At 42.9% G+C, this 24,451-nt stretch overlaps 1 protein-coding gene across 7 annotated transcripts in view; it reads left to right on the top strand.

Moving 5' to 3' along the window:
- The window catches only part of atp2b1a (ATPase plasma membrane Ca2+ transporting 1a), a 47,190-nt gene extending 23,718 nt beyond the window's left edge, over window positions 1-23,472 (top strand). For 2 of the 7 annotated variants that reach the window (XM_021309511.2, XM_021309514.2), the window contains exons 3-22: window positions 1,703-1,900; window positions 3,121-3,378; window positions 3,466-3,591; window positions 4,953-5,114; window positions 6,363-6,401; window positions 7,705-7,860; window positions 9,003-9,217; window positions 9,354-9,596; window positions 9,707-9,948; window positions 10,437-10,674; window positions 12,109-12,288; window positions 12,390-12,477; window positions 12,566-12,672; window positions 12,778-12,969; window positions 13,047-13,260; window positions 13,359-13,570; window positions 13,661-13,768; window positions 15,296-15,484; window positions 16,065-16,154; window positions 20,938-23,472. In XM_021309511.2, coding sequence (XP_021165186.2) covers window positions 1,703-1,900; window positions 3,121-3,378; window positions 3,466-3,591; window positions 4,953-5,114; window positions 6,363-6,401; window positions 7,705-7,860; window positions 9,003-9,217; window positions 9,354-9,596; window positions 9,707-9,948; window positions 10,437-10,674; window positions 12,109-12,288; window positions 12,390-12,477; window positions 12,566-12,672; window positions 12,778-12,969; window positions 13,047-13,260; window positions 13,359-13,570; window positions 13,661-13,768; window positions 15,296-15,484; window positions 16,065-16,154; window positions 20,938-21,330 — 3,650 coding nt within the window. In that variant the 3' untranslated portion in view covers window positions 21,331-23,472. Of the gene's footprint in view, window positions 1-1,702; window positions 1,901-3,120; window positions 3,379-3,465; window positions 3,592-4,952; window positions 5,115-6,362; window positions 6,402-7,704; window positions 7,861-9,002; window positions 9,218-9,353; window positions 9,597-9,706; window positions 9,949-10,436; window positions 10,675-12,108; window positions 12,289-12,389; window positions 12,478-12,565; window positions 12,673-12,777; window positions 12,970-13,046; window positions 13,261-13,358; window positions 13,571-13,660; window positions 13,769-15,295; window positions 15,485-16,064; window positions 16,243-20,937 lie in introns of all 7 variants that reach the window. The other 5 variants (XM_036149297.1, XM_036149295.1, XM_012850459.3 and 2 more) reach the window with 5 other exon arrangements.
- Window positions 23,473-24,451: the final 979 nt, after the last annotated feature.

Genomic DNA, 24,451 nt, shown 5'->3' with positions numbered 1-24,451 from the left:
AGACGGTGCGCACAGATAACCACCCGGCCGCAACGCGGTGCGCCGAATAGCTGAACGGAACTTAAAAAAGGATCTAGTTCCTCAACGTATTCCAGCAATTGTTTCAGTTATGGTACTGCCTGAATGATTTTTTAGGACAGTTTTTCTAGATTTTAACGGCAGATGTTAAATGTTTTACAAGGTTAGGCGCCTTCTAAAAAGCCATAAATATAGCTTTTATTCCTGTTGAGCAGGAATACCAGGCTGGTTTGATTAGTCTTTTATTCTTCTCATCTTTTTATCGTTTAATTGCTCTTATTCTTTTAGTTTTAGTGTAGATGCATTTCATTCATTATTTCATGCGTTTATTTCTTCTATCAGCCTATACAGCACTTTGGTCACTCTGGGTGTGTGAACTGCTCTATAAATGGAGCTGGATTGATAAACAAAATGCAGTGAACCAACAGAAGAGAGATCGAAATCAAATCGGGATCCGGTTTGACGACCTGCTGTCTTCAAGACGGCGTCCATTCTTTTAAGGACACTGACTTCAACCCTGCAGAATCCCTGGTTTTATGGCAAAGGCCTGTAACACCATATATTGATGTGATTTGGTTTTTCTTTAGTTGCATCTTGTAAATTAATAAAAATTAACATTTCTAAATGCAGCCTTTTTCATACTTGGCTGAAACCTTTGCAGAGCGCTACATAAATGCATTTAAATACAGGCCTTGCCACATTTAATACCCGTTTATCTGTCTGCTGATGAGTTACAGTAGAAGTATGCAGCCAGTCCTGTTAAATGATGGCCGATCTCGGCGGCACGTGGTCTAGTAACATTTTTTACATACCTGCATACGACACAACACAACACGGTCCCTGTTTTTTTTTTTTTTTAAAAGTTGTAATCCGCTCCATTTTTTTTTAGGCTCCTCTCGGTTTACATAAGGACCCTGAGCTGCTTTTGCAGTTCCGGCATTGGATAATGTATTTTTGACAAGCGCCTCAGCCTCAGCCCACCCACATCAGCCTGTCAGTTGCACTTTCAGTCACTCCTCATGATCCTGATTTTGCTCCACCTCCTCACCGGCACGCGCATGCACGACCCCCCCCCCCCCCCCCCCCCCCCCCCCCCCCCATCTAGTCCGTACAGTCAGTCGCCCACGCACCGCCGGCACGAATAGGGCTAAAAAACCGTTCTGCATCATCAAACGTGTGGAGTCTCTTCTGACTATATAATTGTGCTCTGAGTGTGGAGGCATTTGAATGAGTTTCTGCAGAGCGCTCCCCGCGCACATGGCTGAATGGCTCTTTTGCCAAGCAGACAATGTGTCAGAGGGAGCGCAGCGCTCATGGGCACCAGAGTCTAAATCTGGTTCAGCTTTGAGTCAGCTGGTCATTTCATCGGAAAAGGCCGGCTGTGGGCTCTGACCTCAGCTCCGGCGTTGTGTTTGAAGGCCTGAAAGAGGTGAAAATGTTTGACATGTCCGCTGAACGCGCGCCGCTGTCGGAGGGCACCGTCTCCTCGGAGGCTGCGTCAAACGGCCTGAATGCGCGCGGCTTTTACTTTGGTGACTCACTGGCTGCCAAGTAACTACTGTAGAATTCATCCATCATCAGATTATCTATGCTTGAAGATTTCTGGTTTGTTTTTGTTCAATCCCAAGAAAAATATTTACATGATGTTAAATTTTTTATTTTTTTTTTCCCCCTTGTCTTTCAGGTCTTAGCGGACAGCCGGCCGACATTGAGAAGCGAAAAACTGTGTTTGGACAAAATTTAATCCCACCCAAAAAACCCAAAACTTTCTTACAATTAGTGTGGGAGGCACTACAGGATGTCACGTTAATTATCCTTGAAGTGGCAGCCATAGTTTCACTAGGCCTTTCTTTTTATAGACCGCCAGATGCCGAAAGAGAACGTAAGTAAAATGTCAATGCATGTTTTAAACATTCATTTTATTATGTGATGATTTTGGCTGTATTTTGTTCCCCTCCCCCTGAACATTATGAACCTAGGTGTTCTCCTCTGAGTATTTATTTATTTATTTATTTATTTAACCTTGGTTATATAGCGCAGTGGTTTCCTGTTTTTGCTTTTTTCGTCACACTCAACTATTTTCAATCAAGCAAACTTCATCATCGGACACAGTCGGTACTAAATGCGTTCTTGGAACGATGACTTAATTTGTTTAGGGAGAAAAGTTGCCTAAAGCAACCCGGCCTGATGTGGAAAAGTAATTGCCCCTTTAAACGTAAACAGTTGTGCCTCCATCAGTGACAATGGTCACTGTGGAGGGACTGGAGAGGTCTTGTAACACGAGCGGCCCGTTCTTAAGGCTGTCGCAGACTCAGTTGGATGCAAGTTGGGAATCGGTTTTAGAAAGGCCAAAACCTCCTATTTTTTTCTTTTTTTTTTTTTTAAATGTTTATATTTTTTCAGCCATTCAAAGGTGGACTTGCTGTTGTGCTTGAGAGCATTGTGCCTGTCTGGCAGAGAACACAGTTTACAGGTTCAGCAGGTCCTGAAGCAGAAAAGCGCAGCCGCAGACCATAACCCAACAATCATCCTGTTTGGCTGTAGGTATGACGTTCTTCTTTCTGAAATGCTGTTAGTTTTACGTCACATGTGAGCGGATGAAAAGCTTCCAAAAAGTCCCGATTTTCTGTCTTGTCGGTCTGACAAAATGATTTTGCCGTTTTTTTTTTGGGCCCGTGTGAGGGTGGGCCTTGGTGCTCGTATTGGTCAGCATCGGTTTTCACTCTGGGACTCTCTCACGGATGCCGTTTTTTTGCCCCGTCTGCTTCTTTTTGTTGAAAAACGAACAATGGCCTTAACCTAGCTAAGCGAGGCCTGCTGTGCTTTAGATTTTGCTCTGGGTTCTGCTTTTTCCCATAAGGCCGGGTTAGTCTGGATACTTTGCTACCTTGTAATAAGTCATCTGAAAACTGGAGTCTTTCTTTATTCAAGTTGCCTATCTTGCATAAAATTGCTTTGATCTGAAACATGCATAAGTGTCAAAAAAAGCAGAAAAAACATCCATAGGGAAAGGGTGTGAGCTTCTCACAGCTCTGGAATAGTAACCGTGGGGCCGTTTTTCTCTCATCTGAACCCAGATTTGATCGCTGTGTTGCTCTGCAGATTGTGGAAAAGCTGCCGGTGGCGTGGAGGACGAGACAGAGTCGGAGGCAGGCTGGATAGAGGGCGCCGCCATTCTTCTGTCGGTCATCTGTGTCGTGCTGGTGACGGCGTTCAATGACTGGAGTAAAGACAAGCAGTTTAGGGGCCTCCAGAATCGCATTGAGCAGGAGCAGAAATTCACCGTTGTCCGAGGGGGGCAAGTTATCCAAATTCCCGTGGCGGAGATCGTGGTAGGCGACGTGGCACAAGTAAAATATGGTAAGAGGGTTCGGGCAGAGGGTTTTATTTTTGAAGAAAGGTTAAAAAATAAAACAAGATTCAAAAATGGTCCCTTGTGTGTTCCAGGTGACCTCTTACCTGCAGATGGAGTCCTTATACAAGGCAATGACCTTAAAATCGATGAGAGCTCCCTCACAGGGGAGTCGGACCACGTGAAGAAAACACTAGAAAAAGATCCTATGCTGTTATCAGGTAATGCTGGGTCTAAATTTAACAGTGTGGTCTTGCAAAGGTTTTTGCATCTCTTCAGCTGCTCACAATAGAACAACAACTTTAATGCTTTTCAGTGGATTTTAAAAATGGAATATGCAATTAAAGGGGACTGATGCATATGCATGAAGTGCTCTTCTGAATTTCATTCGTAAAGAAATTCTGAAAACTTTTCTTTCACTTTAATTATTGCAAACTTTGCGCAAACTTTTTGAATCATTTGCTGTTTTTTTATAAATCACACCACAGATTGTTTCTTACTGGATCAATATACATTTTTTAATATGCTTCAGTTGGTTTGCTTCCACACAGTATTTAGGCGTGGTAAATAAATGACCCCAATCAAAATGTTGATTTATTGGGGATTGAAATAATGTATATACATTTTATTATTTTTTTTATTGTTTACTTTGCACTGATTTGGTAGGAATGGGCTCCAGTTCTTGTTAAAGGAATCCCTCCTAAGAAAATGTATCTGACCTGACAGATAATGAGCAAAGCTATTGAATGAAATAGTTGTTTTGTTTTTTTATTATACGACACTTTAACATCTGCAGCAGTGATTGTCTAAGTAAAATATTAGTGTGTGAGAATCTTTGTGACAGGCGGTGTACGTTCCAGTGAAAAGACCTGAACTGCTGTTCCTCTCAAGCTGTCCGTGACTAACGTCACAAATGTAAACGTTTGTCCCCTTTTTATGCTCTGTTTTTCTAATTAAAGTGTTTTCTTGTAGGAAATAGTTTATCTCTGTTTTCTCTGTTGAAACACTCATGCAGAAAGTGCCAGACGAAACGCAGTTTGGCACCTTCTGCATGAGAATGTTCTCACAAAAGAACATGCTGCTAAATTATCTTGCAGGTTTGCTTCTCTTTATCTTCCCTCTAACCTGCACCATATATGCTCGTTTTATACAATGCATAAAAAACAAAATCTTTAGAGGAACGTAGAGCTGCTACACAGGTGCAGCCTTTCTCTTTTTAAAGCACCGCAAATGAAAATGGGTTTAAAGGTTTGGAGGGTATCTGCATTAGCAACAGTTTCTTTTTGCGTTATTTGTGTTTATTGGCCCCGCTTTAAAACCTGGATTTATTTACTTTTTGCATTTGCAGCTTAATGTGTTGCTTAACCGGCTGGCTAAAGCACTGCCTGAACAAAAAACTTCAGCTTAACCTTTGCACTTTAATTAACAAGGGGAAAAACAAATTTTAAAGCATTAGGCTAAAAAATGTTTTTTAATCATGAGCAAAATCAGCCAGAGGCAAATACAAAGAAATGCTGATGGTGTTTTTACCATTGATGCTTTAACTGATGCGTTTTTTTTGTTTTGTTTTTTCTGTTTAAAGGCACCCATGTCATGGAAGGCTCAGGGAAAATGGTGGTCACTGCTGTGGGTGTCAACTCTCAAACTGGAATTATCTTCACTCTACTTGGGGGTAACGAAGATGACGACGAAGATGAAGAGGAGAAGAAGAAGGAAAAGGAGGAGAAGAAAAAACAGCGAAAAAGTTAGCAGCCTTTTTTATTTAATATATTTCTCTTAGTTGTATAACCTACAAACCCAGCATACAAACGGAGGTGGGCAAGGTTGCAAAGCACCTTGCATCAGATTTTTATTGCTAATCTGTTTTTTTTATTTTTGCAAAGGGAGAGCAGTCGCTGTGTAACAGGGTTTTACTATTCTTTGAAAACAAAGAGAAAATCATTGAAACACAAACACAGCAGCCTTTTTGTGTATGTTGTAAAGAATGAGGATCCTTACCTTAAATCTGGGATTTCTAATGTGCCGCCAAGCACATTTCAAAGGTTGAAAGCCCAAAGATATAAAAAGGCTGTACTGGATTTGGCCTTTCTGTGATCTGCTAAACGCGTTGCTCTCTCCTGTACCCTGAATGAACCATGGACCTGTCTCTCCATGTTGTAGGAAATGCTTTACTTTTAAATAGCATCTTATGTCTTTTGAGTTTCCTCTGACTATATTTTAACTTCTTAAGACCTGAGAACTTTAGCTCAAACATTGGCTTTTAGACAGCTGAAAAAAAGGCTGAAAAAGATCAGTTTCTCTTCAAACATGTAGACTTGATCCATTGTCGACGTCAGTTACAGATCTGTCAGGAGAAAGAAAATTATATGCTCAAAAAGAAACTGATCATTTTCAGGCATCAAAAAGCCGATGTTTAGACTAAAATGATTGGGTTTTAAGAGGTTAAAATCCTCCCAGATATGGAAAATGGAAAACTTTGAGTGTTGGTCACTCTGTAACGACTTCCATACTGAAGAGTGCTGTCAGCCTGACCTGGTTGCAATAAGTGTGATGTGTTTGCTTATTGTTATGTTAGTGGTAGTATATCTAGATGGATCAATTAAGCTACAGGTCATCACTTTAACAGATCAGACCAAACTGATCAAAATCCAAGGATGTCTTTTTTTCTACCCACAATGCAACAGCCCAGTAAATGTAACTATGCAGGAGCAGTTTCATCTGCTTTGGTCAGTCACCATTAAGCCTTAGACAAGCGGTGCGCTTGCACCCCTAATGTGTCTTTCAGGATACAATAAAATGTTAGAACCCCTGATTTAGAGGGAATTATACATCTACCTCTGTGGTACGTTTAAATGTTCGGATTTTAAACGGCATAAGAGTTGAACCGGGCTTTTTCTTTTTTTTTTTTTAGAACCTTTCCGCACGGTATTTTGTGTGCAGCTGTCTGTGTTTTTGTTATTTTATGATCTTTGTTTTGTTTGTTTTCCGATAGACAAGAAACAGGACGGATCAGTGGAAAATCGGAAAAAAGGTATGTTTCATACCCACCAACGCTGACCCTTAGCTTCATATTAGCAAAGCTCTGGAAAATTTGCCTCTAATCTTTTTTCTTATGCAGTAAATAAAACTGCATACTTTTTTTTTAGTGGGACACTGTGTCAGGGTAAACTTAGTACGGGCTGTTCTGGGCCGTCCGGTGTTCTGTCTGGCCCTCCCTTCTCCCTCCTCTCGTCCTTCCCTGGCACATTGTGCTTTGAGCAGCAGGTGCTATTGAATCCAGTTATAGCGATTAGTGATGAAGAGATTAAAGCCATGCAACAATTTTGAGGCCAGAACATCTGCTTTCCCACCCGCGTCTCTCTCTCTCTCTCTCTCCGATTGTCTCTCAGCTCCCTATGATTTGATTGGTGTTTTTTTTTTTTTTTGTCCAAAACTAAACTCCTCGGAGCCAGACGGTAAGAGCTCCCCCGGTGCAGTTGCAGATTCAAGGCAGTGATATCTAGGCTGGCCACTGCTAATTCCAATAGCTCCGTAGGCTGCTAGCCCTGCTGGGACTTTATGATCAGCGTGGCTTCAGTCTGTGACCACAACCCTGGCACTGGTCCCTGGTGCACAGATTCCCTCTGCCTGCCAGGAATCAACAGTAATCCTTTAGACTGAGATTACAGCGACCGTGTAAGTGCAAAGGAAGGCAACGGTGCACAGCAGCTGCAACACCGCTGCGTTCGTAGTGCATACAGTCACATACGGCGCCAGCTTACCTTTCTCTAGCATCGTACCTTAAAAACAGCCTTTAGCCGTTTACATACAGGCTCTTTATGGGTCGTAAATCAACTAGATCAGCTGTACAACACTTCTAAATCGGGGGTTAAGATTGAAAAATAACATATTTTTTTCATCCCTCCATTTTGACTCTGCTGCATTTGATTGTAGCAGCTTCTAAATAAAAAAAAAAAAGTGACTGCCATGATGGCCGCCTGCCTTTTATGAAACAAATAGTTTTTCTTTCTTTCTTTTTTTTTTTTATCTTAATTATGCAGTGATTTAGGTTTGAGGAGACAAAATATAGTCTCAGTCCACGTTTTGTTGCTTCCAGTTGTTGAGGCTTTCTAGTAAACTTCAAGATGGTTTAAAAGTGTTTCAGGCTGGAATTGTGCAGGCCTGTCCAATTTTCTAACAGGCTTTGGTCAGAGAAGACAAAAAAAGGATATAAAATGTACAATTTTTCTCATGAGTCTTGGAAAACCTTAACAATGTTGTGGACAGTGTTGTATTATAAGTGCTTTTATTGTAGATGTGTTTTTATGGGTTTTCTTTTGTGCCCTTTGCTGCAGCAAAAGCACAGGATGGCGCTGCTATGGAAATGCAGCCTCTCAACAGCGATGAAGCTACTGATGCAGAGGAGAAGAAAAAAGCCAACCTGCCAAAGAAGGAAAAGTCTGTTCTCCAAGGCAAACTAACCAAACTGGCCGTGCAGATCGGAAAAGCAGGTGAGGAAAAATACTTTCGACAGTTGCACCTAAATGTACTGCACCCCCAGCACAAAAAAGTTTTTTTTGCATAATTCAAAATTGTTTCAAATGCACTGTTGCACAAAAATACTTTAAATCACAGTAATAGAAATCGAAGCACGCAATTTAAGACAGACGGGTCTCAGGCACAGCTAGTGCGACCAATCAAGTGCTTCATTAGCTGCACTTGTTGCGCTTGAGCTGAAACGCCACAAAGTCATATTTAATAAATTAGAATATTATTAAAAAGTTTATTTCAGTAACTCAATTCACCAAGTGGAACAGATTATGTGGATTGAACACACACGGACCGATGTTTTTAATTATGTATATAATAACCGTGATCATTCCTTTCTTTTAATGATGACGTTTCGCTTATAGCTAATGAAAACGGGTCATTTAATTTCTTAGAATATTAAATCAGATGAATGGAAAATAAATTGCACAGAAGTGTAGGTTTAATGAAAGTATGCTAAATGCCGGCTTTAAGGTTGGTATTTTTGAAAGTGTTGGCCAGTTTTAGCTGCGACTGTATATCTTGACGTCAGGGCTGGGCGATAAATCGATTTAATCGATTAACTCGAATTTACAATTCTTTAAGATTTTTTTTGAAAAATTTCCAATACACTCATTGGGTTTCCATGAAGAGAACAGCATGTGATGCTGAATATATGTTTAGGCAAATGTATTGTCAAAATATTGTTAGGTGGAAACTTGTTTTTTTTTTTACCATAAAACGAGGTACTTCATTTACTTATTTACTTTTTTTTAACTTAGTTTGAAGTTCACAAGTGCAGTGAAGCCTGTTCTAAGCTCAATGTGTAATACAACTAGCAGCAAATGTTTTGTTATATTTTCATTGTTTATAAAGGCACGGCTGCCATCTTGTTTTACAAGCATGTTTCACAGCTTGTTTTTAGTTGCACTTTGAATTCAGGTCAACTCCCAGACGAAATGCTTGACATAAAAGCAAGGTTTTAAAATAATTTCTTTCTTTTTATGAAACATAAAAGGAGAAAAAAATCGATTAATTGGATTTGGTATGATAAAATCGGAGATTTAATTTTTAATCCATATCGCCCAGCCCTACTTGACGTGATTTCTCCTCTCCTGCTCCCCAGGGCTGCTCATGTCGGCCATCACCGTCATCATCCTGGTGGTGCTATTCGTCGTGGACACATTCTGGGTCCAGAACCTGCCTTGGGTCAAGGACTGCACGCCCATTTATATCCAGTTCTTCGTGAAGTTCTTCATCATTGGCGTGACCGTTCTGGTGGTGGCCGTTCCCGAAGGCCTGCCGCTGGCCGTCACCATCTCCCTGGCGTACTCCGTGAAGGTAAAGTCTAAGCCGTGCCATGAGCTCCTTTTGTTTCCGGACAGAGGAGTTTAAATTCTCAGGTTCCGCCCTGGTCAACGATGTTTTTTTTTTTTTTTTTTTGTTTTTTTTTTTCCTAAAAAAAATTGTCCTGCAGAAAATGATGAAGGATAACAACCTTGTGAGACATTTGGATGCCTGCGAGACGATGGGTAACGCTACAGCCATTTGCTCTGACAAGACCGGAACTCTCACCATGAACCGCATGACTGTGGTCCAGGCCTACATCGCCGAAAAGCACCACAAGAAGGTCCCTGAGCCGGAAAACATCCCCTCCCCCGCTTTAGACGTGCTGATTCTGGGCATAGCGGTTAACTGCGCCTACACTACTAATATCATGGTAGGCCTGTAAAAAAAAAAAAAAAAAAAAAAAAAAAAAAAGTCTTCTACTTGTAAAATTTGCTTTGAGAAGCTGGATTTAGATGTCTACTTTGTTGCGTTTTTCCTCAGCCTCCAGAAAAAGAAGGGGGTCTGCCTCGGCAGGTGGGCAACAAAACGGAGTGCGCCTTGCTCGGCTTCTCTAACGATCTGAAACGGGACTACCACGCCATCCGCAACGAAATCCCCGAAGAGAAGCTCTACAAGGTCTACACCTTCAACTCGGTCCGCAAATCCATGAGCACCGTGTTGAAGATGGCGGACGGCAGCTTTCGGATGTTCAGCAAAGGAGCCTCAGAAATCCTCCTGAAAAAGTAAGCCCCGTCGCTTTTTGGGTCCCGTCTCGCCTCTCGTCGCGTTTTTAAGTTCGTCTCTCTGCGTTTCTCTGTTGACGTGAAAGCTGTTTCGGTGGCACCTTTTCAGGCCTCGCTCCTGTTGGCCAGACTTTTGCCCTAAATTATGCGTAATAGCTTAAGCGGCTAAGAAGTTCAAGCGTATCCCACCCAAGCCCCTTAGGTGGAGACTTAAAACAAGTGCTGAGAAAATGAGCCGGTAACAGCGCCGTAAGCTTCTTAATCAAGCAGGCTTCTTTTTAACCCACAGACGGCTTAGTGTTGCATCTAATTACATCAGCACACTGCACGAATGAGGTGGTTTCTGCTTTCACAAACTGATCTAATCTGAATTATATATTTGTTTTACATTTGAACTCTCTTCTCATCTGCCTTTTCGTTTTGCATGCTATTTACAGTTCTGGTTTCATTTTCCCAATGTTTTTTTTTTTCTTCTTCTCCTTTTTCAGGTGCTGCAAAATCCTGACGGCCAGTGGCGAGCCAAAGCTCTTCCGCCCGCGGGACCGAGACGACATGGTGAAGAAAGTCATCGAGCCCATGGCATCAGAAGGCCTGAGGACCATCTGCCTCGCCTACAGAGACTTTTCTGCCTCCGACGGCGAGCCCGACTGGGATAACGAAAACGATATCCTCTCTGGACTGACCTGCATCTGCGTGGTGGGCATCGAGGACCCCGTGAGACCAGAGGTAACCGTTAAACGCAGAGCTTTCATGTACCACTCCAGTGCCAATGAACTGCATGCCATACATTTAGCTAATGTTTATTCTAGTGAGAATTGCCTCTTAAAAGAGATGGCTGACCTAAATTGTGCAGCAAATGTTTAGTCCATCTTGAAAAGTGTTTAAACTGCACGATTTCTTAAGATCAAGCAGTCATCTGCACTTCTGTATCGCCAAAGAGTCTCATTACCTGTCAGATTATGATGGATCAGCTAATATCTAGATAACATGAGCGAGACACGTTTTCAGAAAGTATTTGTCACACAAATGTTGACAAAAGGGACAGAAATGGTCGTGACTGAAACTGAAGAAGTTTTTTTTTAAATTATTTTAACACCTTTGAACTTGACATTTAGTCGTATTACAGCCACAAATGTGTATTTCGTTATCATAAAGTGACACAGAGAAACAGACCAGACAGGTCAGGCATGAAGTTGTGGGCAAGTTGAACGCTCACTACAAGCCTACCAAGACTTGACTATCCTAAACTGACAAGCCAGGCAAAGCAAGCATTAATGGGAGAGATGCCCAAGAGGCCCATGGTTACTCTGGAGGAGCTGCAGAGAGCAGCAGCGTAGGTGGGGGGAATTTCTTGTTGGGACAGCTAGAGACATACAGCCAGCGCCACAATAGAATCCGTGATAGCAAAGCAAATTCTTAGAACGGTCTAGTCAAAGTCCAGAGTCCAATTCAATTTAGATTCTGTTGCAGGACCTGAAAGACGCTCTCCGTCCAATCTAACTGAACTTGAGCTATTTCGTCTTTAAAACAAGTTCTGAAAAGTGTATAGTTTTTCTTCCACTTCCACACAGTTATTTCCCAAGTGAGTAAATAAAAATCTGATGGCGTTCAAGGAGTATGAAAATGCACACGGCACTGTGTGCCTCCTTTTTTACCTTTTTTATACTGGAGGCCAGGCTCAAAGGGACACGAATGTCGATGCTAAATAGTCACTTGCAGACGCTGCTTAGATGGTTGCATATTTCCCAATCCCAGCTCCCCGAGCTAAATACAGTCTTGGAAAGATGATGATAGGATTGGGGAGGTGGGGGGGATCCTTCGTAACTTGACCATCTGACAAAGACTGGGTAGGGAGAATGCTGGCAGCTTGCTGGGGTTTCCTCTGCTGGCTCTCTAAGAAAAGGAAGTGAGTGACTTGGGCTCAATGGTTACCATCAAAGGCTGCTTCCCCACGCCGGAAAGACAACTTTGTAATGTCTCTAAATGGTATTTTTTCTGCCTGTCAGGTGTGCAGCACTCTAGTCTACCTGCTGGAAACAGATTAGTGTGGTTAGAGACGGGCCTTAATGTCGGCTGTGAAGCATTCAGAAAATATTCCTTTGACCGATGCACAGGTCCAGTGTCTGTTTGTCCTGACGTCTAATTCTGACGTCTCTTCAGGTGCCGGACGCCATCAGGAAGTGCCAGCGTGCCGGCATCACGGTGCGGATGGTGACCGGGGACAACATCAACACGGCCCGCGCCATCGCCTCCAAGTGTGGAATCCTGCTGCCTGGAGACGACTTCCTCTGCCTGGAGGGCAAAGAGTTCAACCGCCGGATACGCAACGAAAGAGGAGAGGTGGGCCACAGTGAATTACTCTAACATCAGAAAGTTCACCGTGACACTGCTGGCATTGTGTTAGAGCTTCGTTTTTTTTTTCTCCTCCCATGTCTCCTCAGATCGAACAAGAGCGAATTGACAAAATCTGGCCCAAACTACGAGTTCTGGCTCGGTCGTCTCCCACAGATAAACACACCTTAGTTAAAGGTAGCCATGTTTGAAACCACGTCCTTTTATGTTGTTATGCTTGTTGATTGAAAACGGGGTTAATTTCTGACTCGTCTGCCTATTTTAGGAATCATCGACAGCACAGTAGCCGAGCAGAGGCAGGTCGTCGCGGTGACGGGAGACGGCACGAACGACGGTCCCGCCTTGAAGAAAGCCGACGTTGGTTTCGCCATGGTGAGCGTTCACTACGGTTAAAAAAAGTTCCGCACGAGGCAGGGTTTCACGAAATTAGAAAAAAAGTAATCGTTTCCTTCTTCTTTTTTTTTTTTTGCTTTCCAGGGGATCGCCGGGACAGACGTAGCGAAGGAAGCGTCGGACATCATTCTGACCGACGACAACTTTTCCAGCATCGTCAAAGCCGTCATGTGGGGGCGAAACGTCTACGACAGCATCTCCAAGTTCCTCCAGTTTCAGCTGACCGTGAACGTCGTGGCCGTCATTGTAGCATTCACAGGAGCCTGCATCACACAGGTAAAGCGTCGTTGTTGCCTCTCAAACCCAAAACGGTTCCGATTGTGCTTTTGACATTGTTTGGCCTCTCCGACCAGGACTCGCCGCTGAAAGCAGTCCAGATGTTGTGGGTAAACCTGATCATGGACACGTTTGCGTCATTAGCTCTGGCCACCGAGCCCCCGACAGAATCCTTGCTGCTGAGGAAGCCGTACGGCCGCAACAAGCCTCTCATCTCCCGCACCATGATGAAGAACATCCTCGGCCATGCCGTGTACCAGCTAACCATCATCTTCACGCTGCTTTTCGCCGGTGAGACGGCCCTTTACGATCTGAAGCGGTGAGCTTTCATTGGTCCTGATTTTTTTTTTTCCTTCTAAAACCCCTCGAACGGCCATCTTCTGCTGCAGGAGAGAAGCTGCTTGACATCGACAGCGGCAGAAACGCTCCCCTCCACGCCCCTCCCTCCGAACACTACACCATCGTCTTCAATACGTTTGTTCTGATGCAGCTTTTCAACGAAATCAACGCCCGCAAAATCCACGGAGAGCGCAACGTCTTCGAGGGAGTTTTCAACAACCTCATCTTCTGTAGTATAGTCTTTGGCACCTTTATCATCCAGGTAAGTCAGGCCGCAGACTTCTGTGGCTACGATTTGTGTCATAAAAGAACCCGACTTATGCAAACGAATGTCTCATTTCTGTTCTTCTAGATAGTTATAGTTCAGTTTGGAGGGAAACCATTCAGCTGTGTGGCTCTGACCATTGACCAGTGGCTGTGGTGCACTTTCCTGGGCTTTGGCTCCTTGCTCTGGGGACAGGTAGGCCAATAGCTGAGCTTTACTTTTTATTATGTGCTATTACACTGCCCCCTTGTGTTGAAACTGCTGCATGACGGAAGAGAGAGAAGAGAGACACTCAAGTTGACTTACATTATACAGTAGGACAAAGATTCTTGTGTGTTTACTGGTTCAGAAACATTTTGGGAGCAGGACCTCTATAAAAAAAAATATTTTTGATTATCTAGTCTTTGGTTAATTTAGCAGCATTTTCACCCTTTAATCTTTTTCTCATTTTGTCATTTCACAACCACAAGCCTAATATTTTCTAATTTGTTTTTTTTTGTGATGGTAAATTGTATTTAGCTTCCCCTCAGAGGATTTTTTTTTTTTTTAGTTAATTCAACAAGTAGAAAAAAATTACAGATTAATGACACATACTAATGTCTTTATACATCTTCAATGGTTATTTTCAAAAGTTACTTTTAATCTGACAAACGAGCCTCATAAGACCTTCTAATTTACTGCGCTGGACCTTTGCTGTATTCTCTCTGTGCAAGTGAACTTTTTACCAACTAGGTGATATCCAGAGCTAGTTGGTTTTACTGGATCTTATTTAGAGAAACTGAGTTAAGGAGGCTGAAAACAAATGCACATTTTTATTTTACTTGTAACAAACTGAAAAAAAGAGGTCTTAACGATGACATTTCGTATTTACGTCTTTGTGCTGCCCTGTCGCATAAATTCAAGGGATGTGAATACTTTTTCAAGGCACATGTTTATCTTTTCTTTTTTTATGTAAAAATTCAATATGCAAAAGAGCCAGTCTGAGCAGTGGGTGCCCAAGCAGCTAGAGATGCTGTTTCAACGCTACAGATGTTTGACTTTAATTAGGTTAATCTACGCAGACTAGGGCTCGGCGATAATTCAATAACGATATATATCAATTGATAGACATATATCAATGATAGAAAAAAAGGGTAAATAAACAGTTTTCCTTCCTGTTGCATTTTAGCCATGTAGGTTAATATTAGTCATTACATCCTCCCAACCAATCACAAACAGATTCGGGAACCAAGCTCCGCCCCCTTTAAACGGTTCAGAGAGCTCGCGTTCTTTTTACTTTTTTTAAAAACTTGCAGTTTTAGTAAAAAGTTTGTTGAATAAAGATTTGATGTATCATAAAATGGCCAAGGCTGCACTTAAAATATATGATTTGAATTTGTTGATAATTAGCAATATCGATCAATATGATTTCTATTTTATCGATATGCTTTTTTTTCTATATCGTCCAGCCCTAACGCAGACTCCTGCTTTTCCTTGGAAAGTGTTTTTTCCTAAATCTACTTGTGATGTTTGACTCTCTGCAGTGTTAGCAGCAGTGTTTTTCTCTCAGATGACAAACTAACATAGCCTAAAGCAACAAGCTTAATTACTTAGGATTCATCACATTCACAGGCTTTAGAGCTTGATAACCTGTTCGATTAGGTTTTACGCTTGTAAGGAAGGCGTCACATCTATTACAGCAGTATCGGTCTCTGTCCTCATGCATCTGCCTGCTTTCTCCAGGTCATCTCCTCAATTCCCACCAGTCGCTTAAAATTCCTGAAAACGGCGGGCCACGGCACCCAGAAGGAGGAGATCCCAGATGAAGAACTGGAGGAGCTGGAGGACGTGGATGAGATCGACCACGCTGAGCGCGAGCTCCGCCGAGGCCAGATTCTCTGGTTCCGAGGCCTCAATCGGATCCAGACTCAGGTAATGGGCCGCCGAATAGCGCCGCGCGTCAAGCACCACACCCGGCGCCCAGGGAATCAAAAGCCATAATCCCTTTAACTCTCTATTGCTCTTCCAGCTGAAAATCGCGTCCCGGGTCTCTGCATTCTTAAAGAATGGCTCATGCCCCGAAAGTCAAAGTCCTTCCTTTCATTTTCTCCTCTTTCTGAGCTTAAGCGAATTTGTTCTGCCTATTTTGGACTGAAACTAAGTCCATCTGCTGTAAACTCGACTAGTGTGGAGGCGCTGGTTAGTTTTGATGGAAAGCACAGCGGAGCAGTGAACACTGGAGTGGCTATAGCTGGAAGGATGGATGGGTTCTGCAGGAAAAATAAAAAAAGAGGGAAATTCAGGTCAGCTTTTTGGATTAAAAGTTTCCTCTGATCAGTGCCTTCCAACCTGGTCACTTCCCTCCCAGTCCAATTTAAAAAAAAATGACACATTCTCTGGTTACTGCTGCCTTTTCTTTTATTTTATTTCTTCTGTTTTCTCTCTCCTCTGGCTGTGTTGTTTTATTCCCCCCTCTGGGCTTTCTCCTGTCACGCTGTCTGATTCTTTGCAGATGGATGTTGTGAGTGCGTTCCAGAGTGGAACCTCCTTTCAGGGGGCTCTAAGGCGGCAGGCCTCCAACTCCAGCCAGCAACAGCACGATGTAACCAATGTTTCTAGCCCTACACATGTAGCCTTTTCTACTACCACTCCCGCCACTGCTGCCAACTCCGCTTCTGCCACTGTGGGGTGTGAGTGCGTGTTCTCCTTTCGTGCATGAGACTTTTTTTTCTTCTTTTTTTTTTATTTCTTCTAACATCTTTCTCTTCCTCTCTTTTTCTCATACTTCCCCTAATGTCCCCAACCCCTCCCCCATGTTTATTCCAACAACAACAAAAAAAAAAAAAAAGACACCAAACCACATCTTCCATACTGCTTTGATAACTCTGCTGTATATAAATGTCCCCTGTAAGCAGGTCGCTTCAAGCGTCAAGGTGTTTTTATCTGTGTCATCCTGTTTTCTGTTCTGCTTCTGCTTGGGTCTGAGGAATGGAAAGTGTTCACCGTTGCCCTTTTATTTAGCTATTTATTTATAGGGGGGGGTTAGTTTTTTTTTTTTGTTTTATATCCAGATTTCAGCAGGTTTGTCTGCAGCTGCCTCAGTCCGCTCTGTGCCTCTGGGTCTGTGTCGCCGCTCTCTAGTCCCTGGTCGGGTAAATGTTTTGAGTATATGCCCATGATCACGAGCTTAAACAAGCCGAGAGTACCCATGACGTGGACGCGCCGTGGAAAATCACGTCCACGTTCAGTGGATTTCCTCGCCAGTCAGTGGTTTTAATACTAATAATCCCTTTTCTTTCCAACTGCGGCAACGCCGTGGAAAAGATTGGGGTCAGATTGAATCTTCGCGAGCGCCCTGCGGTCAGATCAAAGCACAGCTGCCAAGGACAAAGTTGGTCGTTGTTTCCAGATTTCTACAGTTTTTTTGGTCTTTTTTTCTTTTAACTGAAATGTTTCAGATCATCAAACTGGTTGTTGTGTTAGACTTGGATAACCAGAGTAGATAATAAATGAAACATCATTTAGAAAATGCATTTTTCTAAGTGAGGGGGTAGGGGAGCTGGCAACATCTGGAAACATCTCCCCTTGAAGCTAATAGCTTCGTGTCACCCTTGGCGGTAACACCTGCCGATCAGCCTTTTTACATCTGGGGGAAGGAATGTTGCTCAGTTAGTTGCAGAATTTGCCTCAATTCAGCCACACTGGAGGCTTTCTGAGCGAGAAGGGCCTGTTTAAGGTCACGACGCAGCATTTAAAATCGCATTTAGGTCCAGTCACGCTCATTCGACGTTAAAGTGTCACGAACTGCTGACCTGACATCCTACCCCGGGGTTTTCTGCTTAGACAGCAGTGTCCATTGTTCCAGCATTGCTGTCCAGGTCCCAGAGCGGCCTCGGCCCACTGCCGCCATCATGGTGGACTGTCGGTAAGAGGCTCTTTGCTGAAATCCCACTTAGTTTTAGGCCCGACGTGTCTGAACCCTTTTTTTTTCCACAGAGGTCCTCCTGGTGGCTTTAGATTTCACTTCGATAAATGAGACCGTGGTTTCAGTCACCTTTTTGTTTCCTCGGATTATCTTTGCTTAAGATTGCAGTTTGTTTGGTCTGAAGCATTAAAGTTTGCCCGTAAAGCAAAGATTGGAGAACTACTTCACTGTGGCGCCGTGCTCGGAGAGGTTCTCGGCCTTTTTTTGCCTTTTTAGTTCCTCATGTCCAAACGGGATCATTGTTGTTTGGTGCCTTTTCCGAAGGATTTCGCCCTCACTGACTCTTAGAAGCTTTTCCTCTTTCAGATCCAACCAGGAAGACCTTCTCACCACCCGTGCATTTTAAATGTCCCTACAAATGTGGTGAAAGCAGCCTTAGGGAATAAATGAATGTAAACCATGACACCATATTAACGGCTGTTTTTCCCTGGTTTTATAGGCTGAGCTCCATCAGATCGACACACTCCTCCCCACAGATCTTCTCTCGTGCCTTCATTTCTGTTACTTGCTGATAGAATAAATGTGTCCAATATGGCAAAGTTTGGCCAAAATGATGTGTGAACCCCACTGACTTCCCACATATTCTTCCTTAGATACTGTGAAATGTGTCATGGGCTATACTCAAAGGTTTACTACCATTGAACAAAAGGTAGCACCGTGCTCTGCATGGGTTCAAAGTCTCTGGTCTCGTTTGTGAGTTTTCTCCTACTTGTGCTGTTTTCTTGACTTGTACACGAGCTTGTAGACATGCTTGGCTGCTGCAGCTTCTTTGTTTTTTCCTCCACAAACATAAGCTACAACTGACCACCACTTGTTTTTTTTTTTTTCTGTTTGTTTCTTTTCTGTCTTTCTCTCTGCCCTTGGCCTCTCTCTCGCTGTCCTTTAGCTCTGACCCTGTCCCACTCTTTGCTCTTTAATAAGCATGTCCGACAGTGATGAACAGTCCTCTCCCTTCTTGGTCAAACCAAACGCAACCTCCTAGCAATAGATTTCTGTAAAATGTGTTTTAAACGTATCTTAAGTGAGCATCAGGTTACGTTTCTCTGAAAATAAGTAGAGGATCACGGTTAGTTTTATCCGCTACTATAGCAGTCTCTGCATTTTGTTGTGCACTTAGCATATTTATTTTCTTCAGACACAAGTTTGTTACTGCAGTTTAATCAACAGACCCGACACCTATTTTTCCACTGCACGGTACTTGACTGTTGCCACCGTTTTCCCTGTCCTACCTGCAGAGCCTGCCAAAAGTGTTGCTGCTGAACTTTTCCGTCTTTCCTGTTACGACCACGAACGTCAATGTTTTATTCTGGGATTTTATGCGCTAGACCAACGCAAAATACATATAACGTTGAAGCTGAATGAAGCTATATATGGTATAACGAATATGTTTGCATACATGTGTCCTCAGCTCCTTTTTACATGAATACCCCTAAAATTAGATACGGGCCAATCAGTTGTCACCAGAAGTCACCAAAACCGCATTCCTCTAGTTACACGTGGTGGTGGCAGCATGATGCTGTGGGGAGGCTTTCCTAAAGCAGGAGCAGGGAAGATTGTTTTTACTAGTAAACAATGTGTTCATTTAGGGCTGGACAATAACTCGTAACGATATATATCGATTGATGGACGTGTTTCGATGATAAAAAAAAAAAAGGTCAAAAAGTGCAATAGGACAGTTTTCCTTCCTTTTGCATTCTAGCCCATCATGTAGGTTAATACTGCAGTCACTACATCCTATCAACCAATCACAAACACAGACCAGGGAACCAAGCTCCGCCCCCGTCAAAGAGTTCAGAGAGCATGCGGTCTTTTTTCTTTGTTAAAAACTTGCAGTTTTGATAAAACTAGGTTTAAAAAAAAAAAAAAAGGTTGAGTTTGAATTCAGTGTTTGTGTGTTCTGTATCTAAAATTAGGTGATTAAGCAACAACACAAAACGGCCAGGGCCACACTTAAAATATGTTTTGATTATTATAAGATTTCTATGTTATCGATATGATTTTTTTTTTCCTGTATCGTCCAGCCCTATGTTCATTTTCCTCCAATTAAGCGGAACTCTGTGTTGGTGTGTCGCATAAAATGAAACGCGCAACAGATTCTGGAATGGGAGCAGAAGTGGAAAAGTTTACTGGGTGTGAATACTTTTGTAAAGCGCTGTAGATGGCCGATCCTTATTGGTGCCAATCACAAAAGGTACAAGAGTACTAAAGAGACCCAGCTCTCCGTCACATGTTGCTACAAAACCTTCAGTTTGTTGAACAGTTCAGAGATTTATTTTCCTCTGGCTGATTTGAACGGATTCTGGCTTCTCATTTTTACCGACAAAATCCAACTGAACGCAGTTTCCCTCCTTCACTCTTTTTAGAGTCTCATTTTAGCTCCCAAGAAACAGTTTTTTTTTTTTTTTTTTTTTTTTTGCATACCAGATTTTTACCCTATTAATAGATCATTCTTTTTCCAGACATGTATAAAAAGAATCGACTGCTTCTAGCTCGACTGAGTAAGAATTTGGCACAATTCTGCACCTGAACAGCATTTTACTGGCATTTTAAAACAAATGCGACACGACTGAGAGGCCGATATTTTAAAGCATCTTCATTTTATCGGTTAGCTCGCCGTTGGTGTTGCTAACTGTGCCGTGTGTATTCCTTAGAGTATACAGAGCCTTACCTTGACTCTGAGCTGTATCATTTTCCCCAACAGGTGGAAAAAAAAAAAGCTCAAAACAAGGGACTGCAATAGCTTCAGGCTTTCTGTTAATCTGCTGAGGTGTCGCTGGCTTTCAGCAGCAGCAGCCGGGTTGACCAGCAGACTCGTTCCTCCATAGAAACTTCTCTCATGCCGATGATGGCGAACCTTGAGTTTTCTTTCAGTAAGAACTTCTACACTGAAGAGGGTTGCTGGCACGAATCAGCACCGCAGAATGGTCCATTCACTGACTTGAGGAAAAGACAGGAGTTTAGATGTTTCTGATTGGCCCAACAAGGTGAAAATGATGCGTTTCAGATCACCGACTGGTTCTGTGGCGCGTGGCTGTAAAAGAAACGGAATAAGGTTTCAGTCGTACCGTGCAATGGAAAGCTGGCCTTAGAGAAACACTAGTAACACTGAGACTGTCACTAAATCTTAAGAGCTCTAACAGTCAGGAGTTCTTTCACTAACCTGAGTGAGAACAATCAGTCTTTTGTATAACGACATTAAAATCTCACATGCACGTGTCTGAGAAGCTCCCCCTTCACAGATTTTTCGTTTTGAAGCCCTTAAAACTTGCCGTGTCACTGAGATATTAAACCCTTTTACAAGTTTGCTCGAATCCCTAGTGTTGATCCAGGCGTGAGCTGGACTAACGTGTCATTGCGCAGCGCGACTAAAGCTCTGCTTCTTCCCCGTCCCTCCCTCCAGATCCGAGTTGTGAAGGCATTCCGCAGCTCCATCTCCCTCTATGAGGGCCTGGAGAAGCCCGAGTCGCGGTCGTCGATCCACAACTTCATGACCCACCCCGAGTTCCGGATAGAGGACTCGGAGCCCCACATCCCCCTCATCGACGACACCGACGCGGAGGACGACGCTCCCACCAAGCGCAACTCTGCCAGCCCGCGCAACGCCACACCCACTCCGCCTTCGCCTTCGCCCTCGCCTGCCCCCACCGCGGCCCCCAGCACGCCCGTCTCCCCCTCCCCCAACCAGAACAATAACGCTGTAGAGAGCAGCAACCACCTCTTCCCGGAGGGCCCCAAATCAGGAACCCTGTCGGCCCCGGGGAGCCCCCTGCACAGCCTGGAGACGTCCCTTTGATCTGACCCGGCTCCACACGGCTGCACCTGTTTTTCTTAGCCACCACCAGAGGGCGCTCCGCTCAGACGAGCGGCCGCGGCGCTTTGAGAGGAGAGAGACGGCGGTCTGAACGGAGCGTGGAGTCTTGTGTGAGCTCGGCTCGGGCGGGACTGAAAGAACAGCAAACATTCAGAGGAATGTACGGCTTGATGTGGATTCTTTGATTTAACTTTTCTCTGTTGGTTCCTGTTAATACCCTGCTGCAACACAAGGACTCGGTCTTCGTCCCACCCTCCTCGGTAACCTCTTTATTTTTTTTATTTTTATTTTTTTTTGTCTGGGTTGCAAGCGGCGATCATGAACTCAGATTGAAAGTGACCTGTTTTTATTGCTCTAATATTATTGCTGTTATTTGAATCGAGAAGGCGAGGTCCTCCTCCGGCCGCGAAGACCGTCTTGTAAGATTATGAAAGGACTTTTAGCTTCTCTTTTTTTTTTTTTTTTGTCTGAAGGGTGTTGTATATTTATTTCTCTGGCCCTTCTCATTCAGAACCTATTTCTGCTTTATCGGCTGTTAATATTGAGTTATTTATGTTTTTGGGAAAAAAACAGGTCTGTTTACAAAGTTTGTAGATAGTTTTTTTTTTTTTTTTTTTTTTCTGTTTGTAGGCAAAAGAGCTTCCTGATGTATAATCCAGAAAACTGGGACAGTATAAACATTATTGAGAGGATTATTTCAGATACTGCTGTATTTTCAGGAAAAAAAAAAAGGGTGTTTCTATTGAAACTTAACTATTTTTGCCTGCAAGTTTTGTTATATATTTGTTGATATAGAACCTTCTAGCCAAACCGATGAACATAAAGGCTTGTATAGAAAAAAGAGGTCCAAGGGTTACGAGGTGTTTTTCACAGGAGGCGCAGCTGGGACGACGATGACGGCCTCTCCCCCACTATCATCACTATAAATATTCTTCCATTTCTTTAATAGTTTTCATGTGCACAAGATGGTCTGGATTCTCTTTTCATTCATTTTGTTGTGTTTGAGGATGTCCACGTGTTAAAAGGTTCGTTGTTTTTTTTTTTGTTTTTTTTTTAAAGGGATTTTTAGAAAGCGTCTGGGCCTGTACTTAACAAGCATCTCACTCAGAGTCCAGCTGGAGGACGGGGAGGTACGCCTCCCGCATCCGTCTTTCAGCGCAGACTGGTTCTCTTTTTAGATCTGTGGCGCTATAAAGTTCAAAAGAAGAAGAAAAAAAAAACACCTTTGGACTCACAGTTGCATCGTTTGGTGATGCAGCTTTAATCGTGCAGGAAAAGTATATTTTAAGGCAAATAAAGAAGAAAAAAATCTTTTTATAATCACTTCAGTTCAACTTGGCACTCAGCCGCTGAAATGTTTTTTTCAGTGAGACGGTCGTACAGACTAAATATGAATGTGCCTTGGCTACAACAGTGATTTTAAACGATCCTGATCCCATCGCTCACCACCTTCAGGAAACTCCTCGCGGAGAAAAGGCGCTCTTGTTTCTACAGCTAAAAGCAGGACCAAAAAGGAAGGGAAAAAAAAAAAAAAACTGAAACCAACCCCACACGTTCATTTCAAACCTTTTGGGTGTGGCATGACAAATCTCCGCCCTTTTTTTGGATGCTTGATAAATATAGATCCTGGTAATCATGCAGTTTGTTTTACTTTTTTGTTTGTTTTTTTAAAATGAGGAAACCATTAGCGCCCTGCCAATGTGCAATACTGACATACATTTTTACTCAGGCATCAAACTAGAAATCCATTGAAGACTTTTGCGTATTTTAGGGAGCAAAATGTTGTCGGGCAAAACGAAAAATATCACCGTTCATCCATTTTAAGATCGTACTCTAAAGAAAGTTTTAAGTTTTTTTTTTTTTTTTTTTTTTTATAAAACATCCATTTCTTTTATGTTTTTGTTCTTAAGCCTGTCCATAAGACTCATTTCACTCATATTAAATGTTTCTGCATTTGGTTTGTTTGTAAAATAGTTTGGAAACCTGATGTACTGGAAACGCTAAAGTTTGGACATGTGCATTTTTCAAGAAGAAATACTAGGCATACACTGGTATCTATCTGCACAGGGTACTTTATACATGCTGTACTGTGTTTAGAGTTTTCAATAAAAGTTGTCACTGGACCATGGCCTTACTTATTTTTATTTGGTTTGTGTTGAGGCCCCCCCCCCCTTTTTTTTTTTTTTTACCCATTCGCTGTGGTTTTGAAATATTACAGATATTGACTTGTGTTCCTTTGCTCGGCAGCTTGGCTCCTGAATTCTGATTTTCAGCATATCATGTTATTTAGATGCCGTCTGTAATGAACGCACAGGTAGGTGGTCATGTTTTACTGTGATGTGCCTGTGGGGGAAACTAATTGTTGATGCTAGATTTGTTTTACTTGCACTTTATAAAGCCATACAAACTGGTTTGTTTTTGTTTTTTGCTGTTTTACTATAAATTAAACAAAACATTTCCTGTTCCAGGTCATTTCTGACCAGCACAACTAATTAAGGTCCTGTCAATAGATTCTCCCACCTGAGCTTCTAATCTTTGCAGCTCCTCCACAGTTCAAATCAAATAATTTTTTAATGTGGGGAAACTTGAAGCTGAGGCCTGAGAACAGGGGTCACCACCTGAGGTGGCGGTAGATGTTGAAGCGGACTACCAACGGCTCAGCTGTGGAGGAATGGAGGACAGAAATGAAGAGGAGCAGATGGTTTTCCATATGTACTAACATCTTTTAATGTTTAATGGATTGTTTAGCTGCTGTTCAGTTTTTTTTCACAGCCATCAGAAAACCGAACAAGCAGTTTAGTGCTGCACTTTGCAACAGTCCTGCTAGTGCTCTGAAGATGCATCAATAGACCCCTCAGGTTCCCGCTCGTCGCATTGATGTTGAAGGGATTGCTGAGGACACTTTGCTTTGTGCTGGAAGTAGACACCTGTAGCTGTGATTTGTGCTGCTGAGGCTCCCGCTGTGCTGTTTGATGACTCTGAGTAGTGCAGAGTGAGGAGTGCAGGTTTACCGTTGCTGGTGGCTCCTTGGAGGCCTCAGTCTGAGCACAAACACCCCAGCATTTCACATTCTGCTCCATGCGCAGCTTTCATTTGCAGTTCA

This window comes from Fundulus heteroclitus, chromosome 17, assembly GCF_011125445.2.
Source record: "Fundulus heteroclitus isolate FHET01 chromosome 17, MU-UCD_Fhet_4.1, whole genome shotgun sequence".
NCBI lineage: Eukaryota > Metazoa > Chordata > Actinopteri > Cyprinodontiformes > Fundulidae > Fundulus > Fundulus heteroclitus.
The sequence above is the reverse complement of the archived record's forward strand: the minus strand, read 5'-3'. Positions and strand labels throughout refer to the sequence as shown.